The following is a 23,094-nucleotide window of genomic DNA, read 5'->3' as shown; positions in this document are numbered from 1 at the left end:
AATAAATGCTAAGATATTGACTAGACATTGATTGTCCCCAGAAGTTTATTGTAAATGAAACAACACTTACTGTTCTTTCATATTCCTGGAATTGTTACTATAATTGGAAATAAGAGTTAAGGGTTAAGTGTAGCAAAAGTGCAGTGTGTTGAAAAGCAATAGTTCTGACTTATGAGATTTTAAAGAAGCCAGGACAGGCTTTTTATTTTCCTTTCACATTTTAAAACTGAAGTACAATTTTTATGATTCATTAAATATGTGCTTGTCAGAATTCTTAATTTTATGGCTTCACAAACATTAAAAGAGCATATACCCTGGTTATGAGGGAGTCTTACCGTAAATGGAGTGTTTTCATTAATTTGCCGTATTAAAATGCTTACATTTAAATTCTGTCTTCCTGTGCAGAAATAATTATTGGCTTGCTTGTGTGTCCCAGTAATCTTCCCCAACTAATAACTAGGTTTGATAAGGAAAATAGTGGAGATGTGTCTGGAAACTAATTAGAAATTAGCAAGGCTTGTGAATGGAAGGCACATGTATACTATAGTGCCACCTTGTATATTATATTCTCCAGTATTCAAAATTTGCTAGCCATTTCCAAACACAAAAGAAGATATGCTAAGTAAAATGCCTGACTTGCTCTCAGGTGTTTGTGGTAACCAAGGTGCAAGGGATTCCAAGCTATGTTTAAAGTGTCTGGTGTAGGATTGAGCTCTGTTACTTCTGCAGCAAAAGAAATGATCTTTTAACTCAAGTGTGCAATTAGAGGACATACAGGACGCAAGTGGAAGGAACTGTTTATGGCCAGCACCCTGGATAATGATGGGAGCTGGGGAGCAGCAGACTGTTACCTTGAGAATGAGAGTTATTTTGTGGGTTTACCCCCACCCCAAATACTGAAGTTGCCTAGGAGACTGGCATAGGAAAGAATAGATGGAAAATACATTGAGTTTTATGCACTGCACTGTTGCTTACATAAATCTTATAAAAGAAGCAAGTTCTCCTTCAACTCAGAGAGCACCTGTACTGATTTAGGCCATAGAAATCACTGGTTCAGTTAATTGCTGAATGAATTTCCTTAAATAAATATAACCTCTGCATTTGATCTTGACTCACTTGAGTAACTTCTTGTGTTTTGCACAATCCACTTAAGAATTTGCAGTTTTTATTTTTGCTTGTTTGTATGTGCTTTAATGTACCATTCCTATATGCCTTGTGCACCCAGCTTGGCTGGGGCTTCTTAGTTTGCAGGGACTGTTCCAGAATTTCTGGCTGGCCTACTTTTGATTCCTTATCCAATTCTGAGACATTTAAGATGGAATTCACAGGAGGAATTTAGGTGCCTAAATCCATCATTTAAGCATCACTGGCATTAACAAAACCTCTGTTCAGTCACCACATAACTCTGCATGCCCCTAAATTAGTCTCCGGGTGCCTAAATTTCAACAAGTGAACATTATGTAGCTGTCTAAATTCTGTTACTATCCAAGATATTAACATCTTACTCATGGGATGGAAAGATTAGATGGGGGGTACCTCTGTCTTCACTGCAGGGTTGGATCCAGTAGATGTTCTCTGAACATATCTAACATTTTACTTCCCCATAGTGTGTATGGGTGAGGGGAGGAGGAGGTCTGGTTATCCCCTATAGTCTAGTACAGTGGGTAGGTCACTTACCCAAGATGTAGAGACCCAAGTTCAAATCCCAAGTCCTCATCAAGAAAGGAGGAAGTTTGGGCTTGGGTCTCCCACATTCTCCGTAAGCGTTCTAACTACTGGACTAAAGATCCCAAGAAGTGGTGGTCTGCCTCCTTGGTATTTCTTGGGCACCTAACTCCAGCAGATGGTTTGTCACTGAGGATTCTGAGTACAGCTAGACACCTCAATTCCTTTGAAGGGAGGGGCTTAGGCCACACCTTCTCCTCTACATTTTCCATTGGCTATTTTAGGCAGCCCCCTGCTTAGCACACTGGCTTTTGTGAATCCTCATCTGAGGCACCTTACTCTCTCCCTGTGCATCATATAGGGAGCCTGGGCACTTCCACAGGACTGTGAAGTCTATTAGGCATCAGGATGCCTACAAATTAGGTGCCACACTGAGCATTATGGCATCTAAGTCCCTCTTGTGAATCCCACCTTTTTTCACCTGTTCACTGGGGCTGCTGTGGTACAGGTCTGTACAGCAGCAGTGCCTGTTTTGCTGCTCTCTCAGCACACGCTAGTCACCTACTTCTCTGCTGTTTAAATGCTGCCCAGCTGAATTTGCTTACGCTTGAGGAGCAGCTCCATGATTCATAGGGCCTTTCACAATAGGATTCCAATAGAGGATTATAGATTCCAACTGGAAGAAATGGTGACAGGAGTTCAGTGAGAAAGGAGGAAGGATATTCGTCATGAAATAGTGTAACTTGATGATAAGGACAAGGGTAGGAGAACTGGGGAAGGAACAATGCAGGGACAGGAGAGAGTGAAAACTGGTGATAATTATCAGAACTAAAGGTATAAAGCTGAGGGAAAGAAGACTTGGGAGGAATGAGAGAGAACTGGATCAGGAAATCTTTGCAAATCTTTTAGGGTCTGTACTCGCTTGAAAAGGAGAAATGGGTTATGAGTGGAGGGAAAAGCTTAAATAAAGCAGGAAACAACAAAATCAGAATATCCTAAAGAGCAGTGACTGTAGAGACAGAAGAGAGAGAAGGATGGAATTGAAATCTGTTGTTGAGAGATCCAAGATTTAAAAAAAAAAAAAGAGAGAGAGAGAGAGGACTGGCTTAAAAACTGGAGGTGAAGCATTGGAGAAAATGGTGCTTAAATATTAGACTTTTCTGGGCAAGGATTGTCTCTCTCTCTGTGAATGGACAGCACCAAGGTATTCTGGGTGCTACTAAAATACAAATGATAAATAAGAGCCGAGGCCATGTACACCAGTTTTTTGGTTTTGTAAATGGTCAGTCAGTCTTCCTAGAGCTCCCATGGACTCTAAGGGGAGTGCCAAGTCCATAAAATGTCTAGAAATCCTCCTAGCTGTTTTTTCAGTAGTTGAGATCAGATTTTCATTCTCAAGCACATTGCTGTCAGTGGAAAGATTCCTTTGACTGCAGTTGGTTATATAACTGCAGATTATGTGGTTTAGAAAACTTCTCAAAACTGCTTCCTTTTGAGTTGACATTTCTTCTTGTTCCCAGACAGGATTGAATTACACCTGGAAAGTTTGAAGACAATCCTTTCTACTGTTTTGGAAGACTAGACATTCAGATAAATGCAGGTGTGTGTGTGCAGATTTTGTTTAATGAAATACTGTGGCTCTGTATTTCAGTTGTTGTTTGTAATGGAATTAGATTTCAGTACAGTCGTACCCCCGAGATATGCCCATTTGAGTTATGAGAATTCGACTTTACAAGGAGTTTCATTTAATACCCTTACTTCAGCTTACGAGGCATTTCTTTGCATTTACGAGGACCGATTTGGAGGCTGGCGGCTCTGGTAGGCAAGTGCTGAGGGGATGGAGTCAGCTGCATTGGTCTCGACGAAGAGACCGTGCAGGGGGGCAGCAAGCGCCCTGCAAGAGGACGGCAGTCTGGTGCAGGGAGGTAGACTCGTCCGAGTCCCGGCAGTAGATCACACTGCTCTGCGGGACGTGGATGCTGGGCGTGCTAGAGGGCTGCCACTGCCTGCCCTGTGCAGCTGTGCCTCAGGCGCCGCTTGCTGTTTGTGGCGCTCCCTCCCCTCTGGCGCCTGGCTTGCCCTCCACTGCTGCCTCAGCTGCCGCCAGCGGGGTCTCTCCGCCGCACAGCCCCGCATGAGAGAGGCATCGCCCCTCACCAGCCGGGGGCCCCCTGTGCCTGCCTAGCTCCCCACATGGCCAGCCCCTGGCAGTGCCCCCTCCCCACTTAACCTACACTGCACTCAGGCCAGGCTGCCTCCCCGTACCCTGCTCTGCCCTGCCTGCTCCTTGCACCGGATTTAATGGGGTTTGGTGTTGTTTTAGCATAAATGGGTGTACATTTTGGGGCTCAAGAACGCATAAATTTTTTTCCCATTGAAATTAATGGAAATTACATTTTCGACTTAGGAGAATTTGCCCTAAGAGGGGTTTTTCAGGAACGAATTACCCTTGTAAGGCAGGGCAAGACTGTAGAAGCAATCATTTGGAAACTGCCCATCTCCAGTAAAATCTGGGTTTTGTGCCAGTGTAACTCCACTATTGCTGTTTCCTTCCAAATGTTGTTTATAGTGCAAAGTGTGCTAGTCCTTATTTTGTACATTTTCATTGTCCATGTCCAAAGAACATTTCAGTCTTAAGGATATTGCATTTAAACCATTGATTGCTAATGTTATGTTTTGAGAGATGGAAAAAAGGCAAATGCCCATCTTTGTATGGCACCAAGTATTTAAAAAAAAAAAAAAGTGAAGTGTGTTTAAAAACATTTAGTTGTTCTAGCTCAGGGATGGGCAATAATTTTGATGGGAGCCAATCCAAGATTTTTGGTAAGTGAGCAAGGGCTGCAGTTGTTATGGAGGAGGTGTGAGGTCTAGGATGGAAGTTGGGTGCAGAAGGGAGTGTGGGTAGGGGCTGTGTGCAGCAGGGGTTGGCAGTAATTTTGATGGGTTCATTCCAAGGTTTTGTAAGTGGTCAAGGGCTGCATTTTCTACAAAGAGGGTGTGGGGTCTGGGATGGAGGTTGGCTGCCTAAGAGCTCGGGTAGGGACTGGAGTGCAGGAGAGGGTGTGGGGTCTAAGAGAAAGTATGGGTGAAGGAGGGAATTGTGATTTGCGGGGGGTGGGAGGAAGGTGCAGATGGTTTGGGTGGTGATCTGGGATAAGGGATTGGGGTGCAGGGTCTGGGAGGGGTACCAGTGCAGGAGAGGATCCTGGCCTGGAGGAGGGATGTAGGAGGGCATCCAGGGACTGGAGGGGGGGCATTCGGGGTGCAGGAGGCGGTTGGGTATCAGAGGCAGGCTCTGCCCTGAAGATGCTTACCTAAGCAGCTGCTGGCCAGCCGCACTCTCAAGCAGGCTTTTCCGTCCCTCTACCCCTCCCTCCGCAGTGCAGAGAGCTACAGCCTAGAGTGGTGCTTCTCTGTGCCACAGAGGTGGTCCACAGGATGGATTAAGAGGTCGTCCACCTGTGCTGAAGTTGCTTTTAACATATTCAGCTGAAAAAAGCAAGTTACTTAATTTCTTTAATTTTTAGATGCCTTAATCTATGTTGAGAACAACAAGAAGTCTTGTGGCACCTTACAGACTATCAGGTATTTTGGAGCATAAGCTTTCGGGGGCAAAGGCCTGCTTCGTCAGACGCATCTGGTGGTCTTTGCCCGCAAAAGCTTATACTCCAAAATATCTGTTAGTCTGTAAGGTGCCACAGGACTTCTTGTTTTTCTCAAAGCTACAGACTAACACAGCTACCTCTCTGATACTTAATCTATATTATATTTTACCTGGTGGGTTGTGATCCCAGCATGGTGTTTCTAGAGGTAATTGGAATGGAGGCATTGCAGGATGTTGAAAATTTTATGACACTTCTAAAGCAAAGAAAATAAAATGTAGGTTGGCATGGGGGGCAGAAGCATTGTTGACAGTGATACATTATTTTACTATTACTTATATTTTAATGAGGGATCATCAGACTGGAAAGGCTGAGAAGCCATAATTATATTCAAAAGCCTACTTAGGAGTTATTGAAATAATTTTCACTCTTTGGGCCCGAACAAACACCTTGATCTTAACACCCCAGCCTGAGACCTGAACATGACTTAAGCTCTGAGTGAAATATCCAACTTACCCCATTTTTTTCTGTGAATTTGTTTCCTCTCTGAATGCAGTATCTCAATGTAAAAGAAGATTGCAAAGCCATGGCTTTCTGTGCAAAACTGAGAAACTCGAAAAAAAGTGAAGTGACCACAGAAGCTCAAGAGCATGGATTGGAAATCTTATTCTATTTGCAAGAGAAGTCTCCCATTCGGTACACCAGTGGCGAGTATACAGCAGAAAGCCTATGCATTGAAGCTGCCCAGAAGTGCTGTGAGTGTTGCAGGATTTGGCTAAGTTCAGAATTACTAAGACAAAATGTATCTTAAATAAACCTACCCCTTTCTGGTCATGTCAGATTACTCATGGGGCAGGGGCAGGTTTAGAAAACTCTTAAGGGTCCTCTTGAGGAATCCTTTCTAGATGATTTCATGGGAAGAAGGGTGAATGAGGCTTTCCTCTGTAGAAGAGCTGCCAGTTCTCTCTCGGGGATCGCAGAGGAATGGCAAGAAGTCATGAGCCTCTACTCCATCACTGACATTTCATTCCTTCATCATTGACACTGATGTGAGCAGGCTTAGGCTGTCTTTGAAGAGGTGACCTGTTGCATAGTTCAGTAAGGCTATTTTCACTGCAACATACCAGTTGGCAAACCCGTTAAACTCTTTTCTGCAAGACCAAAGCAGAAGGTGGCAGTTGGGCTAACTGGCAAAAGAATCATTCTCTACTTTCCCTGTTACTTAGCTCATCTTGCTACTTGTTTTTCCCACCCTTGTCTCTGACTTCCATGTATATGGCCTCTAGTGTGTACAGTACAAGTAATACACTAGTGCAGGAGTCAGCAACCACAATAGGAAGAAGAACCATTTTTTTAAATGCAGTAAAAATCTCAATAATCCAAGAGCTGCAATGCATGTGGAATACGAGATGGTCCTTAATAATGTCAAACCATACTTTTTGTAATCCCTATTTTAAGAACAGTGTGCATGCACAATGATTTGTAATGCAATACATGTTTACTGTAGGACATTTGCTGTTTATCAAAAATAATTAGGAGGGTTGTTCTCCCCCACCCCCTCTTTGCAATTATAGTGTCAGGAGCCACAAAGAAGTCCTTAAAGAGCCACATGCCGCTCTGGAGCCACAGGTTGCAGACCTCTGCACTAATGTACTGTAAAAGTGAGATTAGAATTAAACTCAATTTAAGTTACATGGAAGTTAGAACAAAAAGTGTATCAGTGTCTTACACTATGGCCTCAGTTCAGCAAATTACTGAAATGTGTGAGCCATTGAAGTAATGAAATTTAAGTCCAGGGTTAAATGCTTTGCTATGTAACCAGGTCCTGATTATCCTTTTTGCTTACACTTATTGTAAACTCTACTGTCTTCAGCTGAGTTACTTCTGATATGCTTTGATACAAGGGGATATTCAGGCTTTTTAATCAGGCCCTTATTTAAGACTATAGTATAAATTTGACTTAAGTTTTAAAATAAAGAAAGGTTGCCCCTTCCTCTCTGTGAGACTGAGACATAAAGTGCCTTTCTCCTCTGGTTCACCCAGTTATTCTTACTCTACCCTTTCTTCAGTGTGAGGTAGGGGAAATCTCATGGTCAAACTTCATCAAATATATATTCAAATTGGCTGTTAATGAAAACCGTTTATGAGCAATTACATCAGATCCATCTATTATTTATGTTAATAGTTTAAAAGCTGTCAGATGCCTCACTCTGTATTTATTCTAACATGCACACATGTTGTCTGTTGCCAGTAAGTTCTGATGTCTAATTTCTAACCACATCTAAATTGTTCAAAAGGTGATTGAGGGAGGAAGATTTTCTGAAGGTACCTCCTATCTTTTTGTCGCAGCTAGGTCCATAGGAGACACCTGATTTATCGGTCCAAAAATCCCGTATGTTTTAATTCCTTGTTGCTGCTGTCTGCCTTCCATTTAATGAAATGCCAGATTTTCAAGAAGGCCCTGAAGTTAGTCACTGCTGCAAATGACTTTTCCATGGTGAAATACAATCAGTACACATCCAGAGGGGCTGTATCACACGAGAGAGCAGCACACTGCTCCACACTGTTTCACTCTATAGTTGACATAGCATTTATTTTCCTCAATAATTTTGAAAGTGAGAAAGCCTTTGAGAGTGAATTCAGTAAAAAACTGAGGTGAGAAACTCAGAGTTTGGCCCCATTTCGTGAAATACTTAAGCACATGCTTCAGTGGTGTCTTAAGATGCTTTCCTGATGTACAGGGCCCTTGTAATATGCATGCTGTGTGACAGTGCTCTCTCCTTTTGTTGACAGGGAAACCCAAAACAGAAATTAGATGGTTTCAGCATTATGAAGACACTGTAATCTGTTTTTGTTGTATTTTAAAGGGCAGTCATCTTCATGAGAAATAAACATCTTAGAAATAACCAGTCAAGGGTAGTGTTTTGTTGGAAAAGGCAGCGGTGGGTTAGCAAATGCAAAGGAACAGTGACATCAGTTGCTTCCCTTCTTCAGCTGAAAGGGGTGGTGGTAGATTTTTTGGCTTTTAGCAAAGCAAACCTAAGAACCAAATCACAGAATTTTGACAGTTCTGGTAGAATACCACCTCTCCCATGAGCTGTGGAATGTGCAGGTCAGATTACAGTTTGAGTTCACTTATTGTATTTTTTCGTTTTAACAGCTGTCTCTCCATTGTGCCACAATCTCTTTGCACTGTTTGAGGAGAGTAGAAAACTCTGGTATGCACCAAACCATGTTTTCAAAATAGATGACAAGACAGCACTCCGGCTCCATTATCGCATGAGGTATGTTGGGACTATATGATGATTTTATTTCAAGAATCCAGTGTGTTTTTTCAAGAACTGTGTGGTTACTGTAACACTTAGAACTAAACTCAGTTTAAAAAAGCAAAAGCCCTTCACAGCAAAGTAGAGAGATTAACAGGAAAGGCTGAAAAAGGTCTTCAGAAGGTGTGCATTTGCTATGTAACCTTAAACCAACCACAAAAGCTGAGTGTGACTGGACTAATGAAATATTTAAAGTCCAAATGACTGAGAACCATTGTCTCATCGTAATATTCCGTATTTCTGTAGCAATTTCCATCTGTTGTGTTCAAAGTGCAACCATTTGTGAATTTAGCTCTACAGAATATCCCTGTGAGATATACACTGGGAAAATGAGGCCCTGAGAAGTTCAGGGCCAAATTTTGTCTGTCCCTTTATACAGGATGGGATTTTCAAAATTGTTTAGAAATGGCTTAGTTCAGTTTTCATGGAGGGATGAGAGAGAGGAAAATTCACAACTCTATTCTTCTGTATTGGCAATTGCTGAGCCACAGTACACAGGAGCTGGTGGACTTGTGACTGCATGGATACACCAACCATTCCTCCTCTCTCCCTCTACAGGAGAGTGTATGCAGCTGTACTAGCTGCTGGGCAGTAGATTCACTATCACTTTGCCGTATAGGGAAGGGTTTCTTCCCTTTTGGATCTGCTAGAAATTCTACTACAGATCCCCTTTATCTTTATTCCCTGTTGTTTTCACATTAATATTTCCTCCTCTTAGACCAATGCAGTTGCTATTCAACAGTGACTTGAATTGCTGAGAGAAGCTCTTGGAAGCCTAATGGTCTCACAGAGTATTAATTGCTCTTGCTTTCTTCAAGAGGGCAATCAGGTCAGCAGCATACCAGAAGAATCTTGATGTTTTCTCGGTACAACAGGAACTTGGGGCCATTTCTTCCAATAATGTTCTGTAATAATTCTGGTATATAGTTTCTTTAAAGGAGAAGAACTTAATCTATAGTTATTTGAAACATATCCTTTATAACAGATGAGAAAATTTCAGTTGTGGGAATTTTAATCACTTGTGACTCAAAGACTAGTACTGTTTTCACTAACCACATTATGTGAAGATATTACCAATTAATAAAATAACTCCTAATATAATCAGATTATATTTGTATGTTTCTGCTTTGGTGAGTCATTGGTGATGGTTCTCAGAATTGCTTCATATTTCTGTCATATGTTATTGAATTTGGTTGGCAGTTCCCACTGGAAGACCTTCTATACTGTTGCTTGTAGCTTTGCCAGAGCTAGAAAATTTCAGCACAAATGCTCCATTGCAAGTGTATGCATCAGGCTGATTTTAATTTCAGCCAGAATTATTCAGCCATTTTTGAGCACAAAACTAGAGGAAAATGCATTGTTTTGACAATATTTAAAAAAAAATTGGCAACATATAAAAGTTCACTGGGAAAGTCTTTGGGGGGGAAAAAAATTGCTGTTTGCATATGCTCAGTGGAAACTTTATCCACAATACACATGTGTATAGGATTTAGCTCAGGACTGAGCAGGATTTTTTACTATAGTTGCAGCTTTGAGCTGCTGTGTTGGATCCAAGCCTGGGCACCTGAACTAAGAGATTGTGTTCGGTGCTATCAGTGACTGCCCTGTTAGGCTCTGGGAGTATGGAGAGGGAAGTTGCTCAGCTTGAATGCAGAGAGGTAAGAGCTGGGCCGGAGTAGCCTGGGGAAGAGAGAGGCACTAGGAACTAAGAGGGGAAACAGTGACTATGTAGACAAAGAGACTGGTTATGAACGGGTGGCAAAGGGAATAGGAGGTGATGGGAGACTAATCTGATGAGGAGCTGGGTCTAGAGATAGGCACTGTCTGGGCAAAGAGGCAGAGGCAAGGAAGTGGGGGAAGGCTGAGTTTGGATAAGGAATCTGGTGAGAGGTTTGGGACTGAGAGCCAGTGGAGACTGAGCCTGTGGCTCGTGTGAGGGTTGATTAGAGACTAGAGTGAGGGAGATCAGATGAAAAGTCAGGAGTCATAGATAAGTCTGTCATACAGAAAGCTCAGACCAGCTGTGTTCTTAGAAAAACAAACAGGTTTATTTTTGAAAGATACTGTACCTTTCTTTTCACAGAAAAAGTCAGGAGAAAGTATTATTTTAAAGCATGGTAGATTTTATTTAATTATTGGAGTAGTTCAGATCTTTCCGTATCACCTCATGTGTAAATTAACCAAAAACTACAAAATACAGTAAAATTCCTTTAATGCGGCTTCTGATGATCAGGGAATCCTGATGATCTGGCATCTGGCAAAAATAGTCCTGTTTATGGAGATAATCCAGCAAATTTGATGGTGCAACATATAGTAGTGTTCCCTCCCTCCCCCCCGACGTACATTGGGAGCTTGGGCGGTGGGTTGGCACCGTGGGAGGGGGTGAGGAGGGTTAACCCTGGCGTGGGTTAGGGCTGCAGGATGGCCGGGGGGAGGGGTGCAGTTGAGCCAGAGCATGCCGAGGTCGTAAAGAAGCTGCAGGAGTGTGTGGGTGGTGAAGAAGCTGGCGATGCACAGGGTGGTGAAGAAGCTGCAGCCCCAACATTAAATCAATTAAATTAAGTCCTGTTGTTTCAGTGCGGCAGGGTGCTGGAAGCTATCTTGGCCGTTCTCTATGTGTGGGGAGATGGAGGGCTGGGGGAGACATGCAGCTGTCTTTTTAAAAATACCAGATGAAAAGGCTCCACGGTGTGGATTCTGGTCTGTGGACCATATGTTGGACACCCCTATTCTATACACTACTAAAATACAAGTCGGGGAGAAAAGTCTAAAACAATATAGAATGTCTCAAGTCTATATCAAATTGTCCTTAAATTTGACCAATACTTTATTTACTTCCTTGTAAGTCACTGGAGTATGATGCAGAAAATTATACCATCCTTAATAGAAACACCCAATGAAATGTTGAAGGTTGTTATTTTCATCAATCATGTAGGACCTGATTCTGCATTGAGATCCACATAAACAGATTTTTGACAGCGCTTGTTGCAGATGTGGACTCTAATTTTTCCCAATTTTCACTTCGTTTTTGATGCCTATGAGAAATAATTCACAGAAAGTGTGTTTTTAAATTTAATGAAATGTATATAATGAAAACTAATAAAAATAGTTTTGCTCCACTGTGCCTCTGCTGAGTAACTCTGCGAGCTTATTGCTGCCCTTTCTTCCTTTCTCTCATTTTTGTTGTAGACTCCTTTGTTGTATCATGTCTGAAATTAGATTAATTTGGCCATATTCTGGGTTTTTTTTCACTCAGACATTTTGCACTTTTTGAGCATTGTAAATTAAAAATCCAAATAGGAGAAAGTAGTTCCCTTTTGAGTATTTTTATGAAGTTTTCAGTTTTGTTCAACTTTCTGCTTTACTCAGTGTGTGTAATAGCTTCTTCTACCAAGTGAAACCCTGAACTTCATTTTAACTTAGCTTTATGTATGTGACCTTCTCTTCAGTGTGTGTAGTAGCTGTTGTAGTTTTCCATGCTCACTTGACCTTTAAATGCATGAAGATATCTAACCTTAGCTCATTTCAACCACAAAATAGCAATTTGAGGTCACTTGTCGTGCAGGTTTAGACAGGCCAATGATGTTTAAGATTGTAAAGGTTGTGAAGGGTTTGCAGAAGTCCATGTAACAAACAAGATGGTATTTTGAATAAGTGCTGACCTTCACCCTTTAGAAAGTGTTGTTTTAGATCGTTCTTAATGTGAGTCTTTAGTGAACGGTATTGAAGTAGCAGTTGAACAAAGACTAGATCTGTACATGTTCAATGATCAGTATTACAGAACACTCTGAAAACTTTGCACTTAGTTAAGCTTAAGTAATTAGTGAGCAAAGTAAGAATTATGGTGAAAGATGTGTTGTCCTGGATCTGGTTTTCCTAAGTTCTACTTAACTGAAAAAGTAAATACAGATTTTAGAAATTATTTCACCTTGCAATCATTTAAACTGAGATAATTTTAAAGGAGCTCAAGCTTGGGGGCAGGGTAAGGAGGCACCCAGCTCTCATACATTTGCAGTGGGGATTTGTATACCTCACGCTCCTCAACTTCCTTGAAAACACAGCCTGAAAGTATTATTAGTAATATTCCAGCAGGCTACCGAGTTGGTTTCAAATGTGTTTGGTAAACTGATTGCATCCCTTTAAAACTGGGATATTCAGATTAATTGTGCTCCTTCAGTTCTGGCCTGACTTTTAGTAGCCTTATTTTCTTGAATGCCAAGGGGTGGAGCTTTAATGGTTGGAACACCCAGAAATTAGAAATTCTAAGGTATCGTGTGGTCTGCAGCAGTGGTCCTAGTTCAGGCACGTATAGTGAAGAGTAGCAGCTAAAATCATTTTAAAGTAGGTGTGTGTATTTATATGTTGGGCTTAAAAAAAGAGAGAGGATGATGACTCATGCTGTTGTGATAGCCTGTTTTACCTACAGAGGTATAGCATGAATGCCACATAAAAGTGGAAACAACCAGAGTTTAACAATATCACATTTGATTGTTCATTTAGACTGCATCTACACTAGCAAGTTCTTTCACAAAATCTGACCCTTCTTTTGGAAACTCCGGTCCTTTTTCAAAAGAACTCGTGGAGCATCTGCACACAAAATGTTCTCTTTTGATCCAAAAACAAAAGAATGCAGCTCTTCTTCTGGAAGCCCTCTTCCGCTCCTGGATCAGGAAGAGCACCTTGTTTCAAATGCTTTGTTTTAAAAAAGCACGTGTAGATGCTCCACGGGCCCTTTTTTCGAAAGAGCAGTCCTCATGGCACCAGATTTTTTGACTTCTGGTCCGTTCTTTTGAAAGAGCCGGTGCTGTGTGTATGCTTTCTGTTGAAAGACTGGACTGATATTTTGATCCACTTATTTTGTGTGTGGGCGTGCCCTCTCGAAAGAAGCTTTTTTGGAAGAGATCTTCTGGAAGAAATTGTTTTGAAAGATGACTGTAGTGTAGATGTGGCCTTAGACTGGAGTCTTGTCTTGTCACTGCTCCAAGATTTGGGGCCAATGCAATTTGCTAACTCAGAGTGGAAAGGTGAAGGATATTGACTTAGCTACACTTTTTATTTAAAAAAAAATGAAAATAAGTATGCTAAATATACTGAGACTCCCTTCAGTTTTTAAAATTCATCACTCTTGTTTCTTAGGTATTATTTTATGAACTGGCATGGGACAAGTGAAAATGAGCCTACTGTCTGGAGGCATTCTCCAAAGAAACCAAAGAATACCTGTGAAAAGAAATCAGTGCCAGATGGAACCCCTATCCTTGATGCCAGTTCACTAGAATATCTCTTTGCACAGGTAAGAGATTGTTCCTTTAAAACTTGAGAAAGGGTGTTTTTATGCAAGAGCATATAACCATTCCAGTCTCAGGAGAAATGGCTTAAGGGCTTTTTTAAAAAAACATAAACCAAGAACTGACCCATAACAATTAAAGGTAGAGAGCTGCCTCTTCATTCAGTGTATGATTGAATCATACAATATATTTTCTTGTGTTTTGTCCAGTCTAGCTTTAGAATGTCTGCTTTTTATCATGGAAAGCCATTTCTCAGTCTAAAATGGTAACATGCAACAGCCTATATGTCTGTCTTCTTAAAAACAAAAAGAGAGAGAGAGTGAGAGAGAAGAAAAAATTATCCGTAGTTAAAACTTTGTCTAGGTGCTGATTAAAATCACTAAATTTCCCTCTAAAAATAACAAGAAGTCCTGTGGGCACCCCCCCACCCCCCCATATAGACTAAGATATTTTGGAGCATAAGCTCTCGTGGGCAAAGACCCGCTTTGTCACATGCATGAGTGGGGGGAGGGGTTCAGAGGGGGTATCCTCCTCTGAAACTTCCCCCCCCCCCCCCGCCACTCATGCATCTGACAAAGCACGTCTTTGCCCACAAAAGCTTATGCTCCAAAATATCTTAGTCTTTAAGGGGCCACAGAACTTTTGTTTTTGAAGATACAGACTAACTCAGCTACCTTTCTGATAAATTTCCCTCTGGCTTTCTTTATTTGTAGTTCCCTTTTCCCTGTCCAAGGTCTCTGTTAGTGTATTTTTTAATGAGTGTAAGTAATTTGAAGTGAAGGATCCTGCGTTCTTACGATACTTAGTGCATTGCAGGTGGTACCAGAAAACAAGAAACAGTGCTGGTAGGAGAAAGTGACTGTACAGGAAACAGGGAAATAGAGCATTCAAAGATACTGTGAGTTGGTGGAATTCTATGAAATACACAGAGTACACAAACTAGGAAAAAAATAAGGAATATTTTGTAGCTAACAGCTCTATAGTATTCTTTAAGAGTTAATTGGAATTACAGTGGCTACAAAATTTTCAGACTGTGACTTTCAAAGCTGAGACCTGGCCTACAGTAGGGATCAAGGTTGATCCCATATATGCAATTCTAGTCACACTATTTGTGTAGCTAGAATCAGTGTATCAGGATCGACTTTGTTACCCTGGTGTAGATCAGGGCTTTTCGTACTCGTGCCATCGTCTGAGCCCTGAGAGATCTATTTTTGCCCTGTTTTCACTGACGCGGCAAAATCAAACTCCAATGGATTGATTGACTCTGATGGATTGACCCTGCAGTAAGTATAGACATACCCTGAGTGTTCCTTTATAGAAGCAAGAGAAGTCTGAAAAATGCTGTTAAGGTGATAGTGGGTGGTGGTGGTGGTGGTGGTGTTGTTGTTGTAAAGCCACAATAACAAAAAAATACAACATTAACTGGAGCTGAATGAACATTTGAAAAATAATAAGGAGTCCTGTGGCACCTTATAGACTAACAGATGTTTTGGAGAATAAGCTTTCCTGGGCAAAGACCTGCTTTGTCAGAGGTACATTTGCCCACGAAAGCTTATGCTCCAAAATACCTGTTAGTCTATAAGGTGCCGCAGGACTTCTTGTTGATTTTGAAGATACAGACTAACTCGGCTACTCATTTGAGAAATGATTTGCTTTTAAAGTTAAAAAAGAGAACAGCATAAAACATATGGGTCAGAGATTTTTTTTAAGGTGCATCACCTCACAATATTTTATTTATTAAACGATCACACATACATCACAGTGTATTGTTGTTTGTGCAAATAGATCTTTATTTGGTCACTGTGGGTGTGCATCAAACTATAGGATGGGTCATCACCTTGGTGAATCTTATCAGACAGTGTTCTGGTGTTAACAAAAATTGGACTTTTTGAGGACCATTTAAAAAAAAAAAAAAAGTCTAAAAATTCCAACTCTGCACAGGTCAGAAAGGACTCCAAGAGAAACAGACAGAGAAGTGGGGTGAGAAAGGACAAACTTAATGAAATAAGGTTACAGCTGTTCTGCCCTAGAAAGTAAATATCTTGATCATGTCACAATGGCTTATTTTCTTCAGGATTTTTAGGCAATGCTCACAGGTTGGGGTCTGTGGAAGGGTTTGGAGTGGAATGTGTGCACTAGTTTAGGCTCCAGTGTTTCAATGAGATGCACAAGTGAATCCTTGTGACCACAGTGAGTGTCATGGAAGTGGCTGGGGTCCCTGCACATGTCACAGTGGAAGACTGGGGCTTTTAGTGGTCATCTAAGTATGATCTTTTCTCTGCTACAGAACTTGTCATGGGGACAGGGAGTGCGGGGGAAGTTTTAGGTGCCATTGTGGTTGCTTAGTCTTAAGGTGAAGATTTTAAAAGAAACTTGTACTGTGAGTGTGGTGTGGATGCATCTTTATTCCATTTTAGATGTCTGGGTCCAAGAGAAGACAGGATTTTGGAAGGCTGTGCTGCTGCTTGTGTATGGCTACGATTTTGCTGGTTGTGGCAGTATGCAAAAGATAGACTGCTGCAAACTTTTTAAAGCAATTTTTTCTTTGCTTCACATTAAGGGACAGTATGATTTGGTGAAGTGCCTAGCACCAGTTCGAGACCCTAAAAGTGATCAGGAGGTTCATGAAATTGAAAATGAATGTCTGGGAATGGCTGTCCTCGCAATCTCTCACTATGCCATCAAAAAAAGCATAAAGCTGCCAGATCTTCCCAAGGATATCAGGTTAGTCAGGATAACTATGCTCAATACTGTGCATACTACTACTACACTCTTCTGGGTAGAACGTTGGACCTGCTGAAATTTGTGTGGACATGGTGCCCTTTAGCAGCTGATCCATCTAAGGACGTAAGCTCTGATGTTACTACTGCTAAAACCAAATCTCTTTTAACTGTTGTGGTGAGGATCCGTAATTAGATATTTTTGAATTCTGTTACCTGCTGGTTACAGTGAGTTTTATGAGGCCACAGCATAAAAGACAATCATGAAGTCTTTAATATTGATGGAATTTATATAACTTGAGTGTATCAGTTTGTTATAGCAATAGATGATTCACAAGAGGTAACTTTATTAACTAGTAACAGCTGTTCTTTTTAGTCTGCCAGCTGGCAAGTTGAATAAAATAACCTTTAAATCTATTTTAGTAATTTGCTAGTTTCATGTACTGTCGTCAAGATACAATTTGCTTTTCTCACCTCTACGTGTTAGTTAATGGGGTATTGTGGTTTTAATTTTGCACATTTTGCAGTATAAATACCTTTACTTGATTAAAACTGTAACTGTGCTTTTTGTAAAAAAACCAAACAAACCAGCAGTCATGTCAAGTTACGCAGGTCAGCCACCAGATTTGCCTGCCTTTGGTATTCGTAATGATCTCAGGCCAGACATGTAGTATCTCATACACCTTACCCCCACCCCTTCAGTTCTGTGTATCTGATTTGTCAATTTTTATTTCAGTTTTTTTGGATCTCTGTGCTATATAACTGTCAGTCTGTACTGGAAATGCTATAGATCTGAAGAAGTGGGTCTGTTCAATGAAAGCTCATCACTTACTAAATTATTTTGTTAGTCTTTAAAATACTACATGACTGCTGGTTTGTTTTGTTAGAATACAGATTAACATGGCTACTTCTCTGTTACTGTGTTATATGTGGGTGGTTATAATGTTAGTTTATTGCTCAAGTAAATGTAAACTTTTCAAAGGCTAAGACCAAAATTCTCAAGAGTGCAAGGCCATATTTACGCACCCAAAGGTGCTGAATACCCACCATTCCTCTTGATGCATTTGGTAACTTCAGGCACCCAGCTCAGAATTTTTTTTATTGCCTAAAAGTACTGAAAAAAGTCATCTAAAATACTTCACTAACTGTCCAATAAATGCTTTGTTGTTATGTGTCTTGGTGAGATTGATCCATACATTTGACTACATCAAAATAAGGTTTTCAGTTAAGTTTACTTATTGGCTGTATATATGTCAGATATAAAAACTAGGCAATTATATAATGTGCTATGAAACTTTTTGTGGTACTGCTATTAAATGTACTATGGAACTCTGCATGGATGTGTCTACTCTATGTTCCCCTTTTGGAGGAGGAATGCAAATGAGGGAGATTTGAAAGCGCAAATGAAGCGTTGATTTATGAATCTCACACTTCATTTGCGTAATCTCATGCAATCGCATTTCTGGAAGAGGCTTTTCTGAAAATGAAAACAGCCATGTAGACAGGGTTCCTTTTGGCGGGGGGGGGAGGGGGGAGAGGGAAGGGAAGCATTTTTGAAAGAACCCTTCTTTCTGTAACAAAATAGGAAGAAGGGTTCTTTGGAAAATGTTTGGTTTTTTTCCCCCAAAGAAACCCTTTCTACACAGCTGGTTTTTGTCTTTGGAAATACCTCTTCCAGAAACATGATCTCGTGAGACTTGTAAATCAGCACTTCATTTGCATTTTCAATCTCCCTCATTTGCATTCCTCCTCCAGAAGGGGAATGCAGTGTAGATGTAGCTCTCATGTTTTCAGTAATTTATTTTTTCAGTAAACCATACTACAGTTTTAGAACAGAAAATTGGGTTACCAATATTAATGTTCCATATTTTTTCCAGTTACAAACGTTATATTCCTGAAACTTTGAACAAGACCATCAGACAAAGGAATATCTTAACGAGAATTCGGATAAACAATGTTTTCAAGGATTTCCTAAAGGAGTTTAATAATAAAACCATTTGCGAGAGCAGTGTCTCCCCGCATGATCTGAAGGTTAAGTACTTATCAACAATGGAGACTTTAACTAAACATTATGGAGCAGAAATTTTTGAGACTTCATCACTGCAGATTTCAACAGAAAATGAAAAACACGGATTTAATATTGGAGACAATGGTATTATCCCACAGTATGAAGTGATGGTGACAGGAAACAATGGAATACAGTGGAGGCGCAAACCAAGTGTGAGTGTCCATTCACAGGAGAAAAGACTAAGGACTAATTTAGGGCTGCCAAAAAAAAAAAAAAAAAAAACCAAACAAAAAAACTTGAATCTTGTTTAGAAAAGGAGTTAAGTGAGGAGTTTCAATTTCAGACTCTTTGGTTTGTTTAGGATTCATGACATTCCTTTTAAATGGTTAGCAAAACTCAGTTCAGGTTGAACATCTTTCTTCCAGCAAACTCTTGTCTGGGAACGTCTGGGGTCTAGCATGATTTTAGTTCTCTGGGGCTACGTCTACACGTGCACCCAACTTCGAAATAGCTTATTTCGATGTTGCGACATCGAAATAGGCTATTTCGATGAATAACGTCTACACGTCCTCCAGGGCTGGCAACGTCGATGTTCAACTTCGACGTTGCTCAGCCCAACATCGAAATAGGCACAGCGAGGGAACGTCTACACGCCAAAGTAGCACACATCGAAATAAGGGAGCCAGGCACAGCTGCAGACAGGGTCACGGGGCGGACTCAACAGCAAGTCGCTCCCTTAAAGGGCCCCTCCCAGACACACTTTCATTAAACAGTGCGAGATACACAGAGCCAACAACTAGTTGCAGACCCTGTATATGCAGCACGGACCCCCAGCTGCAGCAGCAGCAGCCAGAAGCCCTGGGCTAAGGGCTGCTGCCCACGGTGACCACAGAGCCCCGCAAGGGCTGGAGAGAGAGTATCTCTCAACCCCCCAGCTGATGGCCGCCATGGAGGACCCCGCTATTTCGATGTTGCGGGACGCAGATCGTCTACACGTCCCTACTTCGATGTTGAACGTCGAAGTAGGGCGCTATTCCCATCCCCTCATGGGGTTAGCGACTTCGACGTCTCGCCGCCTAACGTCGATTTCAACTTCGAAATAGCGCCCAACACGTGTAGACGTGACGGGCGCTATTTCGAAGTTACTGCCGCTACTTCGAAGTAGCGTGCACGTGTAGACGCAGCTTGGATGTCCACCTATCGTCGGTATGGCTTAGTTGTCCATGGTCCTGTAAAGATTGTTTGCGGCTACTAGGCCTTGCTCTCAGGAGTTCTGTGCTATTATTTAGCTTTAATTTATCCCTGTGTGTCTCTTAAGAGTCCAGTAAGTAGTGAAAGTGTTGGTAATGCTGCTAGACAAGATTGACCTCCCGTGGTTTGGCAAATTCTTATGTTTGGCACCAGATTAGTCGGGCACCCTTGGAACCTGAGAGATTCAACCTGTAATCCTTTGCAAGTGGAAAATTACTAACTTTTAACTCTAGAAAAATTTTGTTGTAATGTGATTTAGATCATAAGTGAAAAAAATTCAGTGATCGCCAAAACATTTTTCTGTATTTTAAAATCTCCTTGTGGTTTGAGCCATTAGTAGCTTTCGGACCAGATGAGATCATTACCGATTTGGAAAGGACAGGTGTGGTAGGTCTGTAGCAGAATTGGACTAGGAAAGTGGAAGAAAGCCTGCTTTAGGTCAGCACTAGTTCTTTGCTGTTTTGAGTGCTAGAAGTCACCATGAAAATTAATACCGGCACCAAATCAGCCAAACCAGACACTGTTCTGTAGGCTGTCAAAAGCAGATATTCTGTGCTTGTCCAAGCAATGAAACTTTTTTCTCTTCAAGCACATGTATGAAAAAGAATCAAACAGTAAATTAAGTTCCAGAAATCAACTGTATTTAAAATGCAGTTCACTTTATCCACATTCATAAATAAGGTCACCTTTCAAAAGAACGTGTCCTACATCCTCACAAAGATTCATAGTTGAGCCAAAACCAGGTCCAATGGAGAACAGAGGACTAGAGCAGTCTGTCTTGTAGGTCTGTATTTTGGCCTGTCCTTTGGGTTTGGAAAGCGCTTGGCACAGTCTGGGAACTACAACCACGATGATAAATAGAGTTATGTTTTTTACGGGAAGATGCACATGCAGGAGTGCAGAGCATATGCTCCTTCATCTTGGCAAGTAAACCATGCAAAACCTTTACTTAATTACTAGCTAGAGAGCCTGTCAATGACATAATAAGCAAGTTGGATTAGTGATGACCTTTCAAAAGATTTTTTATAGAGTTATTTTATATGTGTGTATGCTACCTGCAGCTTTCACAAGGAATACAGGTATCAATGGGGAGCTCATGCTTCAAGAAGAGAGTGTGGCTGTTGAGTTTTTAACTGAATTTTTGTGGTATTTGTTAATGACCTTGCAGACATTTTATAGCACTTAAGGGCAACAGAGATTAGATAGATAGCATTATAGATAGCATTATCCCTGTCATATTGATGGAGGAACAGAAAGAGGAAGGTTAACTGACATGCCAAAGGTCACACAATTAATTGTTGGCTCACAACTATTTAGAATGTGTGACCCGTCTCCTGGCACCAAAGCTTGAATCACCTTGTTATCCCAGACTGCACTGTAAGGAGTCTTGCCCCTAGCAGCTGGATATTTAAGTCCCTAGCACAACCAGCCTGCCAGCCACTGAAGTACTCTATTCTTGGTTACACAGCCCAACCTTTGGCTTGCAGGTTGACAAAAGAAGAACCCCAGCCATATAGTCCTTTCTGTGTATCCTCCTGTATGTATCTAGGCCCTGGTCACAAGATACATACAGAGATCCCAGACCCCTGTTCTCAGAGGAACAGTGAAGCCCAATTTATTAGTTTTATCTTAAACTATTGCCCCTATATGACACACAGCATGTGAATGCAATTATAAAACTTGGAGTATTTAAGAAAGAATAGAGATTGAAATAAAAACCTAGTTGTAAGAGATGGGAACAAATGACTGCATATGAAACAAATTCATAAACATTTTTTTCTAGAGGCTAACCTCACAGGTTAAGCTCCTGTCTAAAGAAGCATAATCTCACACAGAGTTTACTCCAGCATTTTCAGTCATGCTGCTTGCTTCTTCCTGTTACTGTTCTTTGTGAAGTTTTCACAACTCTGTTAGCATTTGAGTCAGATGTGTGAGAGGAGACCATTGTGAAATATATAATACAAACTTTACAGGTAAACAGCCAGCTAGATGAACATTTCATGTCTGACAGAAAATCTATTTTTCACCTTTGTTGTTAGCCAGTCCTTTTATACAGACCTTAAGAATATGCTTTCCTTAAGAATATACTTTCCAGCATACTTACATGACTCCTTGCATAGCATCTTTATATATACCTTTCACAGTGATGTTGATGCCCGCATATGACACTCTTTAATGAACTCTGATGTAAATAACAGACTTGGGATTCTGGCACCCAAATATGGAATCATTGCTGTTTCCACAGTCCAGAGGCTGTGTTTATACTAGAAGCATCTGTCTACAGAAGTTACTGTTAGAAGGAAGGGGTGTTCTGACAAAACTTCTGTCAACAGATCACGTCTATACATAAAAGCGGATCGATCCTTTGATCTGCTCTGTCGACAAAAAGGCCTCCCAAATGTCTACACAGCTTTTTGTCAACAGTTTCTGTTGACAAAATGCATTTTGTGTGTAGACACTCTCTGAATCCCAGTTTTATCTAAAAATAACTCTGTCGTGTAGATGTAGCTAGAATGTATGAATTATTTGCCTGTGCTTCACTAAATATCCTTTTTGAGAATTACTGTCTTTATAAAATACACATAAGACATGACTGATGTATTAATTTTGAGGGCAGTGATTTGAAAAATCTACCTATTAATTGTCATGAAAATGTGTTTTGATCTGGTACTTTCATTCCAAAATTTTTGCAGATTGTACAGCCTGAGAGAGAGAAACTTCATAAATTAAAGAGGAAAAAATCAGAGAGTAAAAACAAAAAAGATGAAGAAAAAAACAAAAGCCGAGAGGAATGGAACAATTTTTCATATTTTCCCGAAATCACACTCCTTGTCATAAAGGAGTCCACAGTCAATATAAACAAACAAAACCACGAAAAGATGGTAAGGACTTAGCTGCAGTGAGCTCTTTTCCAGTGGAAGGGTAAGCTAATGAGACAGTATTGCTGGAGAGAGACAGTACCATTAAGATCATTGCTTCTTTTAATTATCTAATGGGTAACAAACATTGTAATGTCAACTGTTTGTGCTTTCAAAAAGATGAGCACTCTGTTTTGAAGAAGAAATCCATCAACAGCTTGCTTCTTCAAAGCTGTGTATGTGTCAGTCTGCACACTATACTTATTGTTATCCCTGTCCAAGCTCTCAATATGTGGTAAACGCCGCCCCACGCTTCATAGCTGTCTGTGAGATAGCATGTATCTTGGTGGAATAAAAGCAGTGTGAAGGAAGAAGAGAA

At 40.9% G+C, this 23,094-nt stretch overlaps 1 protein-coding gene across 5 annotated transcripts in view; it reads left to right on the top strand.

Annotated features, from left to right (window-relative positions):
• The window catches only part of JAK1 (Janus kinase 1), a 102,758-nt gene that overhangs the window by 57,326 nt on the left and 22,338 nt on the right, over window positions 1-23,094 (top strand). For 3 of the 5 annotated variants that reach the window (XM_075002542.1, XM_075002540.1, XM_075002541.1), the window contains 7 exons: window positions 3,186-3,265; window positions 5,824-6,022; window positions 8,428-8,551; window positions 13,730-13,883; window positions 16,439-16,602; window positions 18,476-18,818; window positions 22,551-22,739. In XM_075002542.1, the coding sequence (XP_074858643.1) occupies window positions 3,260-3,265; window positions 5,824-6,022; window positions 8,428-8,551; window positions 13,730-13,883; window positions 16,439-16,602; window positions 18,476-18,818; window positions 22,551-22,739 (1,179 nt within the window). In that variant the 5' untranslated portion in view covers window positions 3,186-3,259. Of the gene's footprint in view, window positions 1-3,185; window positions 3,266-5,817; window positions 6,023-8,427; window positions 8,552-13,729; window positions 13,884-16,438; window positions 16,603-18,475; window positions 18,819-22,550; window positions 22,740-23,094 lie in introns of those variants that run through there. The other 2 variants (XM_075002539.1, XM_075002543.1) reach the window with 2 other exon arrangements.

Source organism: Carettochelys insculpta, chromosome 9 (assembly GCF_033958435.1).
Source record: "Carettochelys insculpta isolate YL-2023 chromosome 9, ASM3395843v1, whole genome shotgun sequence".
Lineage (NCBI taxonomy): Eukaryota > Metazoa > Chordata > Testudines > Carettochelyidae > Carettochelys > Carettochelys insculpta.
The sequence above is the reverse complement of the archived record's forward strand: the minus strand, read 5'-3'. Positions and strand labels throughout refer to the sequence as shown.